At 34.5% G+C, this 19,542-nt stretch overlaps 1 protein-coding gene across 1 annotated transcript; it reads right to left on the bottom strand.

Moving 5' to 3' along the window:
• Positions 1 to 13,515: 13,515 nt before the first annotated feature.
• Positions 13,516 to 14,664, bottom strand: LOC129607705 (uncharacterized). Its single transcript, XM_055518871.1, has one exon. It carries the CDS (start codon positions 14,662 to 14,664, stop codon positions 13,516 to 13,518), a length of 1,149 nt encoding a protein of 382 aa, XP_055374846.1.
• Between the last annotated feature and the right edge of the window lie 4,878 nt (positions 14,665 to 19,542).

Below are 19,542 nucleotides of genomic sequence, written 5' to 3' on the forward strand. Positions count from 1 at the left end.
CAGGATGTCCAGGTCAGACATGTTCGAGAAGTTTCTATAGAATGATTTCACAGGTTCAAGTGATTGCTACACAATAACGAAAGGTGCAGGGTATAATTCAATCGGTTTATACCGACTGAAACGTTTTTACTTGTTACTTATAATATTTTGTTTTACATCAGATATTAACTTCTCACTAAAATTATTGACATCTAATTCAATATAATTGTCCGGTAAAATATTAGGATCAATTACATTTTTTATTGAGCGTCCGTCCACTTTAAGTTTAGTTACCTGAAAAGCAAAAGAGTTATTAACAATTTTTTCCAACAAAATCAATATCATATTATGGTCACTAAAGCTATGTTTGATTGCTGCCACATGAGTTTCAAAATTTGAATCATTACTGCAAATATGATCAATGCAAATCACAGTTCGAGGTCTTGTAAATTAATTGTGTGCGCATAACTATAGATATCAGCAAAAAGATCAATATTAGTATCGCCTGTCAACAAACAAGGAGAGTGGAGATCCTAATAATACATCATCAATAATATTTGAATATTATTGAATCAATAATATTTGAAAAAGATGCAATTTTGCACTTGGGTTATTGGTAATAAGATGTCAAACAGAAAACTTTATTATTGAAAAATGCATCCAATAACCTAATAGAAATAATATTACAAAATTCAGGGCTAATTTTGACCATGATTTCATATATTATAGATTCATGCACGTACATAGTAAGGCCACCATACGCATCATTCCAGCAAGAGTGTACAGAAAAGTAAACCGGTATATTTTACAGTTGGAGCGAGAAAATTTTTTGCATGACATGGATCATTATAGCACATAAACTGTAAAACATAATGAAACAATCCAATTTGGCTATTTACACAGGATCAAAATTTTTTTATCCAATAAATTATTTTTTAATTTATTCACTTTATTTGTTTTTACACATACTTAACTAAACAATGCACTTTGAAGAGCTTTAGTACTTCAAATGTTTAAAATTAATATTAAGTATGGCAGTTATCCAAACCTGCCAAGCTATTTCATAGAAACTTCCGAGACATATGTGAGCTGTGATAGAACACATGACTTTCATTAGTTTTATTAGTTTTTGAAATATTTAAAGAATCTTCTTGAGTGGCATAGCAGCTAACCGAATCCATGGTTTGAAAATTTTCCCTAAAATTAACAACAGTCCCTGGCAGAAATAAGAAAACAATTTTTGAAAGTTTGGTGGGGTTTTCTCTTTCTTGAATAATTGTGCAAAGCAACAAAGGCACTTATCAAAATCAACACAGATCTTACGCTTAGCGGGAATATATGTTTAAACGTCTATACAGCAGAAAACTCTTTCAAGTGATTACGAACTTCGTACCGTATTATTGGTCTAGTAAAAATCATTGAAAAAATCGGATGTGGTCAGCACATAACTAACCGCATTGATAAGTAACTGTGTAGAATTATAAAACTCTCGTTTAAACATTCAAAAATTAAATTCTATTTCAAAAACTAAAAAATCTGATGTGGTCAGCACATAACCGACCGCATTGTGTATTGTCTAGTTAAATGAAAGTGTTACAGAATATTAAATACTTCTTTCCAATTTTTAGGACATTAGTAAGCTTATAGTTAACATACCTAGAAAAATGTAAATTTGGCTCTTAGTAGAGTTTCGCTTTGTGCTACCCGAATTCCCTGAAATGCTCGCCAGTTAGTTTCGGTAACAACTAGAACTCAAATATCAAATTTCAAGAAATTCCATCAATTCGTTCCGTAGATATGGTGAAATATGTAAAATCGGCCGGCAGATCAGTTTTCGAGCCCTGATCTTTCCAAAAAATTTACATGTTCATTGTTTTAGTACGAGGAATTCATATATTAAATTTCAATGAAATTGGTTGATTTTTGCTTTTTATATACACAAAAATATATATTTGACCCGTAGTAAACGTCTAGTTGCCGATGCCTGATTTCTTCCAAAACATAGGAATTTCCGCGGACGGTCGAGCTGAGCTTATATATAAAATTTCAAGTAAATCGGTTGAATATTGTCTTCAAAATGTTCAAAAATGTAAAACAGGCCCGCTAAAAAGTGCAGTTCGCGAGGCCTGATATATACCAAAAGTTGATCAATCCGTGCCATGGTGGAAATAAACTTACATATAAAATTTCATCAAAATCGGTTCAGCCAAACTTGAGATACACGCGTGCACACACAGACCGACAGACCGACAGGTTGCTACAAATAGTTTATTTATACTTCCCTACTATGGAGAAGTACATTCCCACCGAAAACTCGATATGCAAAATTTGTTGCCATCACATAACCTACCTATTGTTTACACAATACGGTCGGTAAAAAGATAGTAAATAGCCTTCATTTAATGTGCCTACAAAAATGTAAATTCCGTTCTGGGTATGTGAAAGGGTTTTCACATAAATTTATAAATATAAAAATATTTATAAATTTATTGTTTAACACAATAATATTTAAATATTATAGATCTTCTCGTGCTGTCATCACGTAATTATCATCCAAAATCTGAAATTGACATAGTTAAAGTCAACTCATATATAAAGTTTTTTCAAAATCGGTTCAGTCGAAATCAAGATGCACAACAGACCGACATCCTTCTGAAATACTTTGTTAAAGCTCCTAATATGCAAAATTCGGTCCCATCACATAATTAAAGTCATGAAAATTGAAACTGTCCAATTATCATAAAAATCAGTTCTAGCAAATCTATGGTTTTATATTGAACGTCAAAATTTTCCAAATATCGAAGAGTGATCGGAATTTTTAAATTGAAGTTTAACAACTTTAAAGAAATATCACATGTTTTAAAATTCCATGAACTTGTATAAATTTCTTTAATTTCCCTGGTTTTTATGCACTTTCATTACATATATTTCACTAAATTTTGTATTAATAAATGTTTGTATATATAAAATCGAATCATTTTTGGTTGTAATTTCTGTTATTTTCTAATATGTCAAAACAGTTAAGACAAATTTTTTGTAAACTGTACGTAACATATAATTTCAATTTATAGAGATATGTTGCACTTTAAATTGTAATACTAAATTCTATTCTACTCTAGATCACAAAAATTTAATGTACACTGATCACACATTTCTTATTAAAATTTAATTTTAGTTATGTCAAAACAATGAAAATTTGTTAAGTGACAAAATTAACTTGTCTACGCTTAAATTTTCAGAAATAAAAAAATTTTATATGAAATTATTTCTGCGTGATTAATGTAATTTGATCGCTTTAAAATTTATATTTTTGTTGACACATAATTCCTAAAGCATAGTCATTTCACTCAAACTGCCAATAATGTTATTTACGAAATTTTTCATTGAATAACAATTTCATATTGAATAACATTGTTTTGGTCATTTTGAAAAAGAAAAAAATATATAGAGCTAGGTGATTTTTATGATTGTTTGAAAAAATCATTTTACAATTAAACAGATAAGTTTTCTTTTGGCGCTATTTAAAAAAAAAAACAAAATCAAGTTTTGGTTGAGCTCATTTAGATGATAAAACTCTTTTTGAAGAAAAATAAATATTTACGATATGCAATAATAATAATAGATAACTATATATGCGCCATATTTAGAATATATTTTCACTAAATTTTTAATGTTATATAATGAATATTGCAATATCTAAATTTTTCGAAATTTCTTTCAATATAATTTTATATCGAATTACACTACAATAATAATAATAAAAATTTTTATTATTATTATTTGAATTGTCAAATTTTCGCAATTTTGCTATTAATTTGACATAATTTAGGATTTTTTTTTGTTGTTGATGTGATAACAAAAATGTTGCATTTTATTGGTGATATGTCATTGATTTATGCTTTATTTTTATTTGGTCGTATACTTACATACGTAAATGGTTTAGTTCCCTAAATTACTAGCTTACATGATAATAAAAGGTTAGGTCAAACTAATGGTTTATATTGTAGCACTTTTCCCTTAAAAAAGTAAAAATACTTCTTTTGAAAATAATACACTACATATACCAAAATGTTTTTCGCTTTAATATAACAAATGCAGAAAGAGAGTTTAACATAATACGAGTATGAAGAATTCGATGGTTAATTGTGTGAGTTAAGATAAATAATTATATTTTTTCAAGGCACGGTATTTATTGTTAGCTTTTTGCATTTATAGAAATTTGCAAAAGCTTGCACTTTCTGGAATACGAGGTTTATGAAGTTTTTACAAATTTCAAAAGATAATATTTTGAGAGTGGATGGAGAAAAAGAAATTTTTCTTCTAACGAAATAAACATTTATTAGTATCTAAAAATATCTAAAATTACTCTCATTTTACTTTTATTAGACTTCACATTTTACGATATTAAAACTTCAAAAAAAAACGAATTTTTTTATAACGGTTATTTTCAACGGCCATTTTAATGCTAAACTATGAGAAGGTAATAGAGGAGAACTGTGAAAGATATGATAAAAATGATAAAAGGTATGAGTAAAATTTCTAATCTTTCCGGAAATAAGTTTCTATTAAAGATCTATTTATTTATAAAATTTTAGCTTTCAATCTATTTTTGTAAACAGACACAAGGACGTACAGATGTACAGAATGAAAGTAAAAAGCTCTTATTTCAATTGCTTTTGGAAAATCGCTAAAAGGAGCTAGGAAATGAAAGAACTAAAGAAATGAAAAACAATTGCGATGAATATTGTGATTTTTCATGTTGAATAATTGGATATAATCTGTAAGGAAATTGTATCTTCTGTACATTTATACATACTATCAAAAACTTGTATAAGATGTACAATGTATGTATCATGTTCGAATTTTTATCTGGCACCTCCAGAAACACCACCTTTGTTTATAGAACGCCTATAAATTTCGAAGTTTTCACACCAGTTGTCATATTATCACTAAATTTTAATTTTTTTCTAATACTTTTTATAACACAATACTTAACTATGGTAAAAACTTTGATCATACATATTTTTAATTTTTTATTACTTTTAACAAAGAATATTTTTCAGCTTGACTCTGACTAAGTAGTACTCTTATAATAAATGAGAATTATTTTTGAATCTATTGGCTCAATGTTAAAATCGAGCCAATGCGGTAAACAGCAACGACGAACGATTTAAATGAGGATTTTGGGTTAATTTATCGCAGTCGATTAAATTAATGGCAATAATTTCGTTCCATTCTGGGCAGTTCCAATTAAATATTTGTATTCTATATGAATTTTGACAGATTGAACAATTTTTCGCTTTTTGTTCTAATTAGTCTTTGAATCGAATTTTTTATTTTTTGAAATTACATAGTCGAGAGTTGTTTAGTCAATAATTATAATTTAACATCTCAAACTTTTAATCGCAGTAATTTTTATAACAAATCAAACGTTTTCCTTCTTTTGTAATTTATACCTAATGTTTACGTTTAGGGGTACAAAATTTGTTTCTTTTCACAAAAAAGGGAAACTATATACAGTCATCCTAAAAATTATGTGTGTATATATAAATTTTTCTTTATAGCTTTAAAAAGCAGCTGAAATTTTGTAAAAACAAGTAAAAACGTTTCAGTCGGTAGAAACCGATTAAATTATACCCTGCACCTTTCGTTATTGTGTAACAATTACTCGAACCTGTGAAATCATTCTATAGAAACTTCACGGATATGTCTGACCTATAATTGGACATCCGACTGCCAAGTTTCATGAATCTGACTTTATTATTTTTCCAAATATTTAAAGTTAGCTTTTAGACTTGTATGGGAGCTACTCGAACCTGTCAAGCAATTCCACCAAAATCTCAGAAATATATCTGACATATAATTCGACAAACAACTGCCAATTTTCATGAATCTGACTTTATTATTTTTCCAAATATTTCAAATTAGCTTCTGGAGTTGTATGGCAGGTACCCGAACCTGTCAAGCAATTCCTCTAAAACTTCAGAAATATATTTCATCCATAATTGGACACATGACTGCCAAGTTTCATGAATCTGACTTTATTATTTTGCCGAATATAAAAAATTTGCTGTTGGAGTTGTATGGCAGCCACCCGAACCGGTGCAGCTATCCCATTATAATTTTTAGACCATGTGTAGAATATAATTGGACACATGTATACAAAATTTTATATTTATAGCTTTATTAGTTTTTGAAATATTTAAAATAAACTCTTTAAGTTGTATGGCAGCTACCCGAACCCGTTGTCCGAATTAGTCCAATTAGGTTTGAAACGTTATTTAAATATGTTTTAATTGTACAGTCTTTCTGTATTGTTATCATTCTATAATATAAAGTTAAGATGCATAAGTTATCTTCAGTAACTACAGCCACTTCGGACCAGTGTTACCAAAGTAAAATATTTTATTCTGCAGTGGAATATTTCTGTCGAAAAAACATCTTTTTTTTGGAAAAAAGTATATTTTTTTCAAATATTATTATATTATAATAAATTAAATATTTTGCTTTTCACTCTAGAAGGAACAGTCAATTTTTTTTTTAATAATGTTTTTATCTTCAAAAAATGTCAAAATGTCATAATTCACGCTTCTAAAAAGATTTATCTGGACATACTTTTTAATATATTTTGGATTGGCAACTGCTTCAATTGTCATTCGAATTTCATTAAACATTCAAAAATGTTAAATTGATTGAATGTATCTCGGAAGCTCAATGATCAATGATGATCGCTTGGAATTCTCTTGGAAATTTAGTACTGTTAATTTAATTTAATATTAAAAATATGTATTTGATTTTATATAATGTGTTCATATAGAATCTTATATGACCTGTCATTTTACTTATTTATGAAGTAATTTTTGCTGCATTTGAATTGTTTATTCCAGTGTTGAAATTTAAGATACTGGCTCTGGCTCTCCATGGTTGTCACAAGAGATGAGGATAAACAAAAAGAATAAACTGTGGCGAAATATCTCTCCACTAAAGTGGATGATAATTTTCTCCACTAAAGATCTCCACTAAAGTGGATGATATGATAATTTTCGATTGTCGTATGATCAATTTATATTAGCAGCAAAAGAACGTTACGACTATTATATCTAGAAAATTTCGGATAACTTAATACGTAATCCCAAAGTTTTTTGGAAGTTAATAAATCATAAGAGGAAAAGTGATAGTTATTCAAACTTCTTGAAATTCGGCAGGAATACAAGTAATAATTCCCAAACTATTTCCGAATTTTTTCATAACTTTTTCGACGAATCTTACTCTTTTTCATCTTTTCAATTAGATGTTGACGACTTTCGGCACATTGATACTCGTAACTATCCTAAAACTACCTTTACAAATTTTTGCGGTTGAAAAATATCTTTCCAATTTGGGTTCTAGTTCTTCTCCTGGACCAGATGGTGTTCCTGAGGTTATTTTAAGCAGGTGCTGTTCTTCTCTTGCGCCCATCTTAACCGTAATTCGTAATAAGTCTTATTCTTCGGGTATTTTTCCTTCCCTGTGGAAGGAAGCTTTCATTAGGCCAATCCTAAAGAAAAACAATAAAAATGACGTGTCAAACTACTGTCCTATAGCTAAACTGCAACTCCTAAGGTTTTTGAGTTCGATGGTATATGATGAAATTTATTTCCATTGTATGCCATTCATTAGCGGGCGTCAGCATGGCTTCTTGAAAAAGAAATCCACGGTGACAAACCTAGTGGAAGCCACAACAGTTTTCTCAAATAATATTGAAAATGGGTATCAGACGGAGGTAACATGACGTTGTTACTTTAAAATTGCAACTCTTAGGATTTCCTGAAAACCTCTTAGCCTGGATAAAATCATATCTCTTTGGTAGGACTTGCAGATTTCTCTTTCGTTCAGCAATTTTTGCGTCTTTTTGGTCTAATTTTGGTGTACCCCAGGGTAGTCACTTAGGTCCACAGCTATTCATAATTTTAAATTAATGATGCTAGATCCATGTTAACGCACAGTGAGGTATTAATACATGCTGATGACATGAAAATTTTCAAAAAAATAAGCTCTGCAAATGATGCGATGTATCTTCAGAATGATCTTAACCGCTTCTGCGGGTGGTGTTCAAGTAATAACCTAAAAATCAATGTAAGTAAATGTGCACAAATGTGCTACTCTAGGCAAAGACGGCCACCTTTTACAAACTGTACTTTGAATGGCCAAGGTGTTTGCTTCGATAGTAAGTCATCATTCATAAACCACTACAATCATATCATATGCAGATCAAGCTCGATGTTAGGTTTCATTAAACACTGGTCAATGGAGTTTAATGGTCCTTATGTCTTAAAATCGCTCTACACATGCTTGGTCCATTCTCATTTTGAATATGCTTCGCAAGTATACACAACTTATTACGATATACATATTCAGAGGATTGAGTCTATTAAAAAAAATTTTTTGAGGTTCGCAATGCGCCTTCTTTCTTGGAAAGATCCCATAATTCTTCCACCTTATAAACACAGGCTCAAATTAATTGACCTACCCACACTGGGCAAAAGACGTGATGTTGCGGATTTGTCATTCATTTTTCAGCTTATGAAAAATCTCTACCGACATTTTAAATAAAATTGTGATTAACTCTAACATTAGGTCTCGTTCCTCTGACCTTTTCATGGTTCCTTTTTATAGAACCAATTATGGTAAACATGAACCTGTCAGCAGAATGCTGCGTTTATGCAATGAACACAACGACAGACTTGACTTTTCACTGAAGAAAGACGCGATGAAAAAGCTTCTATTTACTTATAGTTAAGTATAACCCTTTTTTTTATTTTAACAAATTCTTGTTTTAGTTTTTCATTGTTTATATTCATATTTAATGGAGTATTGATACTAATAAGTTAAAATTTAATTTTTAAGTCGAAAATATGTTCTGTCTAAAAAATATGTATATGTATATGCATTCTTTAATTTTAAGTTATGTAAAATGTTTGAGCTAAACATAAATAAATAAATAAATAAATTAAGTCCTCAAAGAAGCCACTTTATTATAACCTGCACGTTCATGAAGGCTATACTCACTTTGGTCAGGAGTTTGTAACCACCTGAAGAAGTCGCCCCCGTTATTGACATACATATATATTCTTGCTTAGCGTAAAATTCTACGTTGATTTAACCATGTCCGTTGTCTGATAACTCAAAAACCAATAATGCGATTGATACCAAACTTTTACAAGTTGCTACTTTTTTGCCAAGGACGGCTGCTATTATAATTGGCCTAATTCGGACCACGGGTTCGGGTAGCTGCCATACAATTCAAAGAGGTTTTTTCAAATATTTCAAGAATTAATAGAGATATCAATATCAAATTGTGCAAGAATATGTCCAATTATATTTTACATATGCTCTGAAAATTTTAATGGAATGGCTGCACTGGTTCGAGTAGCTGCCATGCAACTCGAAAAGCTAATTTTAAATATTTGGAAAAATAATAAAGCTAGATTCATGAAACTTGGCGGTTGTGTGTCCAATTAAAAGTCACGTGGAATTTCTATAGAGTGGTTTGACAGGTTCGAGTAATTGGTATACAACATTGAAAGCTAATTCTAGATATTTCAAAAGCAAATTTTTAAACTCAGATTGTCTAGATGCAGGGAAAAATTCCATCGGTTTACACCGATTAAAACGTTTTTACTTGTTTTTATTTAGTTTTAAAAATAAAATTATATTTATTGTATATAAAATATATTTTATAAACCATAGTTTAATCCAATTCCTGTAATCAAGAAATCCTTTGCATGCCTTAACAAATCCATCCTATTTAATTACAAAAAAAGTGGAATATGGTTGGTTGGTTGGTTGGTTAGAGTGGCCGGTGCGACCCGACTGGCCAACACCCCAATTAGCACTGACGTGCCGTTTTGCTACCACCGCCTCGTGAAACCCGGTTGTCAAAGTACGTTGGTCCAGGGCCAGCGATCAGAGCCACCCCGTTCTTTTAAGGAACTTATTTACGTCCCCGATACTTTTACTAGAAATGCTCCCCAGTTCCATTATGTCTGTTTCCCCAAATGACAACAACCTGGCCCTTTGAAGAGCCGGACACTCGCAGAGATAGTGAAAAAGCGTCTCTTTTTTGTCTATCTCCCGACAACTGCGGCATGACGTATTAAAGGGAATTCCCAGCCTAGCTGCATGATCCCCCACAGGCCAATGCCCCGTGTACACAGCCACTAACTTAGCTATGTCCGGTCGAGGCATCGCCAGGAGGCTCATTGATTTCTTATGGTCGTATTTCGGCCACGTCTTCCTAGCCGTTGCACATGTGCTCAGGCCCCTCCACCTGCGGTCCGCACATGCCACTTGGAAGCGGTATATATCAGTTTTGATGGTGTTTATAGGGACAAGAACTCGCTCGGCCCTGGAGCCGTCCAATGCCGACCCACATCTGGCCAGCTCGTCAGCCCGCTCGTTTCCTGGTATGTTCCTATGTCCCGGAACCCAGAGTAAGGTGATACTATGATGACTGCACAATCTCGTCAGCTCATCGTAGCAAAGCCCTACCAACTTTGAGAATATCTTTGGCGAATTTAGAGCCAGAATCGCAGCCTGACTATCCGTCACAATTGCGACCTCCCGGGCCACAACCAAATCCCTTCCCAGGATTTCGCATGCCTTCCATATGGCGAATACTTCCGCCTGGAACACGCTTGATCCGTTGGGAAGGCGATATGACTCCTATATGTTCTGAGTCCCTGAAAATACTCCAGCACCGACCCCATTCCCATCCTTGGAACCGTCAGTGAAGAGAGCAACATCAAAGCCTTGCAGTGGAAGATTTCTTTTCCACTGCCCGCGAGACGGAAGCTCAACCCGAAACTTCTTGTCAAGCTCAAGTCTAGGGATGCAATAGTCTGTAGCATCCGCAACCACTCCGTCCGGTAGTGACTGAAGGACATTGCCGTGGCCATACGGCCTTTCGTGCCAGCACTCAGCTTCTCTGAGTCTAACGGCGCTTGCCGCGGCCAGATTCTTAATATGGATGTCTGGTGGAAGCAAATGGAGGAGTACATCCATAGCGTCCGTGGGCGTCGATCTCAATGCCCCCGTAATGCTTATGCATGCAGCCCTCTGTACCCTACCGATCTTGGTACAGTTGTAAGCTCTCCCCAACGCCGGCCACCACACGAGTGAACCGTAAGTTAATATAGGTCGTACAATGGCCGTGTATAACCATAAAACCATTCTAGGTTTCAGCCCCCACCTCCTGCCGACCATCTTTTTGCAGGTGTAAAGTGCCGTACAGGCCCTGTTCACCCTCTCTTGCACGTTAAGCTTCCAGTTAAGTTTAGAGTCGAGTATGACTCCCAAATACTTAACTGCCGGACTCAAACTGAGCCGCAAACCACCCAATCGGGGCAGTCCAAAGCTCGGGATTTTTGTCTTAGTCGTAAAAAGTACAAGTTCCGTCTTGGCTGGGTTCACTCCAAGGCCACATCTTTTAGCCCAAGAGCTCACCACATTTAGAGATCCTTCCAAAACCCCACTGATTGTTGGAAGGTCAAAGCCGGAAACCAGGATTACTAGGTCGTCAGCGTATGCCACTGCCTTCACTCGCCTTTCTTCAAGTTGCAGTAGAACCTCGTTCATAACAACAAGCCACAAAAGTGGCGAAATCACCCCACCTTGGGGCGTTCCCCTACTAATGTACCTTGCGACACTACTATCACCAAGATCCGAATACAGGATCCTGGTCCGCAGCATGGATAATATCCAGCGTACCAAAGCATCTTCCAACCCCAACTGAGTCAGAGAATTTTCTATGGCCCACGAACCAATATTGTTGAAAGCCCCTTCCACGTCTAGAAAGGCCGCCAACGTGTATTGCTTATAATGGATAGATTGTTCGATAGTCCTCACTACCTCGTGTAGTGCGGTGTCTGTGGACCTTCCCCCGCAATATGCATGCTGGGAAGGCGAAAGTCGAACTTCCTTCATTCTGTTCCTGAGCCCTAGCTCCAGAACGCGCTCCAGCGCTTTTAGAACGAAGGAAGTCAAACTAATTGGTCGAAAATCTTTGGCGCCCTCATGGCCCCTTCTTCCCGGTTTGGGAATGAAAACAACTTTTACACGTCTCCACGACTTGGGCACGTATCCAAGGATAAGACAACTTCTAAAAACTTTTAGAAGCCACGGAACTATTAGTTCCTTCGTCTTCTGTAACATAACTGGAAATATCTCATCTATCCCCGCCGTTTTGTATGGAGAGAAGTTATCTATCGCCCAGCTAACCTTCTCCACCGTTATAATAGCTTCAACCATTTCACTCGACACAGGCTGCCCCGGAAGGGAATCCAACTGGATAGCCTCCCGAGCCGACCCGGTATTACCCGGGAAATGCGTGTCCACTAGTAAATTGAGAGTTTCCATAGATGTTTTTGTCCATGTCCCACCCTCATCCTTCAGAAAAGAAGGACTGGTATGGTCCTTGGAAAGCACTCTGCTCAATCTGGCAGAATCCCTGGTACATTCTACAGTTCCGCAAAAATCCCTCCAACCCTGGCTTTTTGCGGAACGGATAGCCCTTTTATACTCTCTCAGGCATCCTTATAAGGTTGCCAGAACCCATTCTTGTAGCAGATATTGAAGACATCCCTGGTAATCTTCCGGAGATTACTCAAATCTTCGTTCCACCACGGGGGATACTTTTTTTTTGAATATTTCAAAGGACAGGATGCTCTGAAAGCCACGCCCATGACTTTCTCAAATCTACTGATTTGCGCATCAAGTTCTTCGACTTCCTTAATATAGTTGTTAATATCGGGCATGACCATGAGCTTGGCCCGCACGATGGCTCTGAATTTAACCCAATCTGTTCTTTTAGGGTTCCTAAAAGGTTTGGGATTCCCAACTTCGAATCCCACCGTGAAGACTATCCAGGCATGGTCAGAATACGACCTTTTGCTAGATACCCTCCAGTCCTCGATTATACAGTTGTTAGTTTTGAGTGTTATATCTATCACATCTTCCCAGCCAGCAAACCTGTCTGTGCTAGGAAAAGTGAAGGTAGGGGTGTTGCCTCTATTTGCTATCTCTAGATTACTATCTAAGACAAAATTAAATAAAGACTCACCTCGTTCGTTGATCTCTGTGCTGCCCCAGAGGGTATGTCTGGCATTGGCGTCGCAACCCATAAGCAGACTTGCTCCTTCGGCTGCGCCAACCTCTGCTAGGTTTTGAACTTCCGGAGGTGGAGCAGGCCTATCATGAGCCATGTAGACTGAGCTCATTAATAGGTTCCCGCCGTTTCCTTCAATCCTCACCACCGTCATGTCTGCGGTACTGAAATTAGAGCAAAGAAAGGCTTTTATATGTTTTTTAGTTAAGACACAAGTTCTGATCTTACCTTCAGCTGGATCTACAATCCTGTAGAATAGGTTGTATTTCTGGGTGCCCAGTCCCTTTATCCTGTTACCGTTCACCCAAGGCTCCTGAATTAGAGCGATGTCGATGTCTTCCTCTTCTAGGAAGATCAATAGGTTATCCGAGGCTAATCTCGAATGCTTGAGATTAACCTGGATTACCCTCATCGCTCTTGCTCTTATCAGCCACCTCCATCTGTTCAAGGAGCTGGCTCGCTTCTTCTATGGCGTCCCCTTCTGGGTCCGCATTTCGAAATATTTTGAGCTTGGCATGCCGTATGCCAAACCGCAGTCTGTTGTCCCTCCTGTCCAACGGCTGTAGACTCTCCTCATTAATGAGAAGTAGGAAGGACTCACTGTTTTTCTGAGGTTCCTCCTTCTTGATAATTTGCCAATCATCCATCGGCACCTCAGGATTGGCAATCTTTAGGACCTTTAGCAACTTGTCCCCCGCAATATTCATCTTAGGGATCCAAATACGAGCCCGGGGTCTCCTAGGAATTTCCTTAGCTGGGATGAGGTCAATCTTGGACCCATCCCATGTATCGCTAATCTTAGCAACACACGAACTAAGAAAATCCCCGGAAAGCCGGTCCTCGCATTTGATCACCCTGTAGCCCCTGACTACCTCAGATGAATCGAAGCTCAGGACTTCGTTGCCATCGGTCGTTAGGAGATGTTCAACTACCATCTCCGATAATTTTGCTTCGACCTTGCACCATAATTCGGAGGACAACTTCAGGTTGGTAGACTTTCTGTCCACCACCCCAAACTGGAGATGATCACGGACCACCTCGCTCATTGTTCTCCCCTGTGCATGATTTCCACTTGATGTTGAAGGTCTGGTTGTCCCTGGCTTGACGACCTTCGACCTTTTGCTCTCTTGAGCATTTCTGTCTTCATCTTGAGACCTTACTCTTTTTGTGGTCTCCTGAGGCTTCGTGCTCTTATACGCATTGTACTCGTCAATTACCTTCTGGTATTTGACTTTGTCCTCCGCGTCTTTTTCAGAAGTTTTACCTTCTGCTTCATTCTGGGCAATCTTGCCTAAAATGAAGATGGCCTTCGAATATCTCTTCTTGAGTACGAAGGCGGGTCCTTTTGATTTTCTGCTTTTGGAACTATGGCTGGTTCCTTTAGCTTCTTGTGTAGATTGTTTTGGTGGTTTTGCTACCTTACTGGTTTCATCACCACCAATCGATACACCTGCTTCCTGACTGGAAGCTAGTATCTCGTCCTCTGACGAGGTGCCAATTGGCTCTTGTTTTTTTAAAATTTTTTTAATCGAATCTTCCATTTTGATCCCACGAGTGTGTCCGGAAAAACAGTCCATCCTGCCAGAGCCGACTTACCAGGATAAGGTCATCGTTACTCTCTGAGGCGACCCGGTATCAGAGAGACTCCGTTCGCGGTAGCCAGTATACCCCCCGGCTACCAACTAGTCCACTAGGCACGGGTCGTATAACACCATTGGATTGGGGGGGGGGGGGTGGGACTTGTTGAAGATTAGCTTACGCTGTTACTTCATGCCCGTGGGACTTGCTGAAGATTGGCTTGCGCCGTTACTTCAAGCCCGTGAGATTCTCTTGGTTTTTCTGGTCTCACTTTCGACCTTATCGGCATGGTTGCACCTTCCAGATACCACAGAATTGTAGTACCCGCCGACATCGCTCTCAAGATCATTGACCCTACTTAAGCTCCTTCACCACGGCAAGGTGGAATCCCATCGAAAGAGAAAGTGGAATATAAAATGGAATATAATTTTTTGCAAGCTATTTACAAGTTATTCGTGAATTTTATGAATGTTATATATGAATTGCTTCTTTTTTGTTTGGGATGACTGTACATGCACGATTTGTAATCTTTCTTAATATAATAAAAGATAAATTGCTTTTTATGTAGAACTAAAAGTATTTGAAACCATTGTTTTGACATAAATTTAATAAGAGAAATGTATGTATAGAAAAATGTATTATAATGCAGAAAATCTTAAATAAATATACAAGAATATATGTGGACGTATCCGAAAATTAGTATTTTAATATGTAGAAAAACACTACAACATGTGTATGTTATATCTTTGTAAAAAGAAATTGAAAATGAAGTGTAAATATGATTCTTCTAGTGAAAAGAGTCGTTGGGAAAATAATTGTAAATCATTACAAGTGCGCTATAGGAGAGATGAGAAAACTTATATAGATATTTCTTTAGAAAATTCGAAACACCACAAACTAATTGACAAAACAATCCTTCTGCGAATGAATTTTATTTTGGAATTTATTATGCTCACAAATTTGAACATTTAAAATTAAATTATTAACGGAGCTATGTATGCATTTTGTCCAAGCAAGAATGGATGAAATTGTATTTTCTGAACGCATAAATAAAAACTATGAATAAAAATGACAAGTACATTCCATGAGGGTAGTTGAAATTTTTTATATTTTGCAATTAACTTTTTCTCATGGTATTTAAATTGCCTTTAACAAAGAAGTTCAATATGAAAAGTAACAAAATAAAGTTTGATTAAACCAACAGTTTGTAAAGCAGTCATTTTCCCTTCAACAAATGAAAATACTGCTTTTAAAAACAATCAACTATACTATTAACAAGTTACTTTCATTTATGTACCAAATTAATTGAAAGATTACATACATTTAGAATGAGGAAAAATTGAAGGAGGCGTTAAAAAATTGCTTAAATTTAAAGGTTAATTGCGTGAGTTAAGGGAAATAATTATATTTTTTGATGGGATTGTATTTACCGTTAGTTTTCAGCATTTAAAGGAATTTGAAAAAGCTTGCAGTTTCAGAAATATCAGGTAAATAAAATTTGAATTTTACAAATTTCGAGAGGAGATAACTTGGGAAGGTGGAGGTAGCCAAAAAATTTTCTTCTGTTAAAATAAGCTGTAATTAATATTTATTAATATAATATATGACTGTAAAAATTTCAGACTTCTATAACTTGCGATTTTGCAAAAAAACGATATCAAAAATTCGAAAAAAAAACGGATTTTTGATACTGGTAAATTTTAACGGCCATTTAGTTTTTTGGTATGCCGCGGTAGGAGAAGACAGCCAGCCATTGCTTTTAAATAATTTAAAATATCTTTGTGGTTTTGTTAAAATAAATAGTCAAAGAATGGCATTTTTAGAGTTTTGTAGAGCAGGAGGGACGGAGAATTTAACTTTAGAGGGACGGAGATAGTTAAAAATTTTTTTCTATGGAAAAAAGGTTTCTAGTAAAGATCTATGTACATATGAAATTTTAGTTTTTATCTTTAAAACTTGTAGAAATTTTGTAAACATGTCCACGGACGGACGGACAGAGTGAAACTAATAAGCATTTTTTTAAATTTTTTCTTTTGGAAAAGTGCTAAAGTAGGAAAAAATAGAAAAAAAAAACGTTTTAGAAGAAATTCGTGTAAGGAAAATAGTGTGTGAGTTGAACATCTGGAGTCAATTGGGATAGTTGTTGTTATTGTTAGTGTCGTTCAATGGTGATGGTGATGGTTGTATTGGTATTTTCTTATATATGATAAGAAAATTGAATTTATTATTTTTTATTTTTATTATTATTGTGATTTTTTTCACTTTTCTCATTGTTCTGTTAGAAGTTTTCTCATTGTTGTAAAGAAGTGGTTGACATCTTATCATTTTTATATGTACTTGAAATATATTTTGATATAAAATATACGACTGTATGTGTAATATACAGTCAGCGACATAATTAACCGTACGAATGCAAAAACCTTAATAAACAACGAAATTAAATAAACAAATCCAATTTTCAAATAGAAACAAAATTAAAACAAATAAATTTATTAATTCAATTTAAATTTTTGTAAAAAGTTTGAATTATAAGAAAAAAAAATTCATTTAAAAACGCGACATATTTAATCTTACACTTTTCTTTTATTTTGTCTTACAATTTTAACAAACTTACATATAATGGCTTTCAATTCTAATTCGTTTTTTAGTATTTAGGGTTTTTTAGTATTTAGCCACCACGCCATTTTTGGACTTCTTGCAATCTATTTGGCATTGATTCAATCAAAGTTTGTGAATATTTAAGTGGTATATTCTCCCATTCTCGTTTAATGGCAGCTTTGAGGGTATCCTTGGAAATGATATTGTGTTTGCCAAGTTGAGTTTCTAAAAAACTCCAAACATGCTCTATAGGGTTGAGTTCCGGTGATTGTGGAAGGGAATGAAGTTGTTTTGGTACATTAAAGAGAAGTCACTCCTTTACAATACCTGAGGTATGATTAGGATTATTGTCCTGTTGAAAAATCCATTAATTTTCATAACACATTTTTCGAGCCGATTCTTAAATTACCCATAAGAATATTTAAATAATGAAATTTATTCATTTTGCAATCAATAAATTCAAGATTTCCAACTCCGTACCAAGATATACATCCCAAAAACCATAACATTGCCTCCACCATGTTACAGTGGGTACTAAATTTTTTGGATTGAGTGCCTTTCCTTGTTTTTTCCAAATTTTAAATGGCCTATCATGTCCAAAAAGATTAAATTTACTCTCAGAAAAAATTACCCTTTTCCAATAAGATAAACCTGAATTAATATGACTTTTAGCAAATTCCATTCGCTTTTTCTTATTAGTATCTGATATAAACGGTATTTTTCTTGGAATATAGGCATGAAAACCATTTCTGTTTAATATTCTTTGAATTGTACGACTAGAAACATCTTTCTTATGGCTTTCTGAAATTGATTTAGCTATTTTTTGTTTTTCTTCACGTTCGACTAATTTTCTAGGCCTCCCAGTTTTTTTCCTGTATTGAACAGAACCGATTTCTTTAAAATTTTTAACTATATGTTGCACAGTAGATTTACTTCTTTTTAGAATTTCAGCTATTTCACCCTAAAAAAACCCTTCCAAGGTGTATTTTATTGCGAGTTCTCTGAACTCAATACTGGATTCTTTATTGTTAAACATATTGAACTAATATTAAATACTGACCATTAAAATTTCTACAAAAATAAACGCATCGCATTCAAAATTGCCTCTAAGAATAATTACAACTCAAAATTGTTATAAAACTCTAAAAATTTAATCAGAAAAATGACAGTAAATTTATCGTACGATTAAAAAGGTCGCAAAAATAAGAAGGAAAAAAACTAATGTGCAAATTTGAGGATGACTCATTTGCATTTCTAACAATTTTTGTAGTTGAACACAAACATATATTCAAACGAGTGTTCCTACAAAATTTTTTTTCTATACGTTTTAGAATTGCAAAATCGGGTGATTTTTATCATCTGTACGATTAATTATGTCGCTGACTGTATTTGTGTATTTATAATAAATTAAAGTAGCCCAATTACAGTTACAGAGGAAAGTTATTTTTTAAGCAGAATTTATCACTTTTAGAACATCGTAGTAAGTTTTATATTTCTTCTCTACATGTAGGTTCATATATACTCGTAGTTGCATACTATTTAATTTATATTTATATTCAACTAAATTAAATCCGATAATAACCGTATTAAGTGTATTTTGTAGTTTTAGTTAACGTATTTCTCTTTTTAATTTATTTTATATGTATATATATATGTATGTATTTATATGTACATATTGTACATCTATTATGCATAAGTGGGTACCTATAATAAATTTTATCGGAATCCTATTTAATTTCCTTAGAGAATAATAATAATACAAGAGAACAATTTGGATTTTTTAAAAATTCTCTTCAGTCCAAAGCCAAAAAATTTCGAAGCACATACTTTGATAAACAGATTACAGAACTTTTATAATGCTTTTTTAATCTTTTTTTTTTAGTACAGGTGTTAAAAATCATCGAAAAGCAAAGATAGGCTGACCAAACTGTCATCAGACCTATCAGTAATGGGACTTTAAAACAACCTAAGATGCACCTGAATTGTCATAAACTCCTAAAACTAGTTAAGCTGACTAACCATTAGTTTGGCTCTATCATGTTATTCTGTGAAGGAAGGTACGGAAGTGCTGTCGCAGCCTTTCCTTTTGTTCGTTTCAATCTTTTTGTGCAAGTCTTCTCCCATATAAGACGAGAGGCTTTGTACAGTTTCTCATTTTCTTATTTACCTGTGGTATACCCAGACCCCTATGAATGTCACTATTGCAAACATACCAGGGAGCACCCAGCAGATCACGAAGGACC

This window comes from Condylostylus longicornis, unplaced genomic scaffold (genome assembly GCF_029603195.1).
Source record: "Condylostylus longicornis isolate FDR11 unplaced genomic scaffold, ASM2960319v2 ptg000004l, whole genome shotgun sequence".
Classification (NCBI taxonomy): domain Eukaryota; kingdom Metazoa; phylum Arthropoda; class Insecta; order Diptera; family Dolichopodidae; genus Condylostylus; species Condylostylus longicornis.

Excerpts from the sequence above, each read along its gene's own strand:
- LOC129607705 (XM_055518871.1), bottom strand. The coding sequence starts at position 14,664 with ATGGAAGATTCGATTAAAAAAATTTTAAAAAAACAAGAGCCAATTGGC.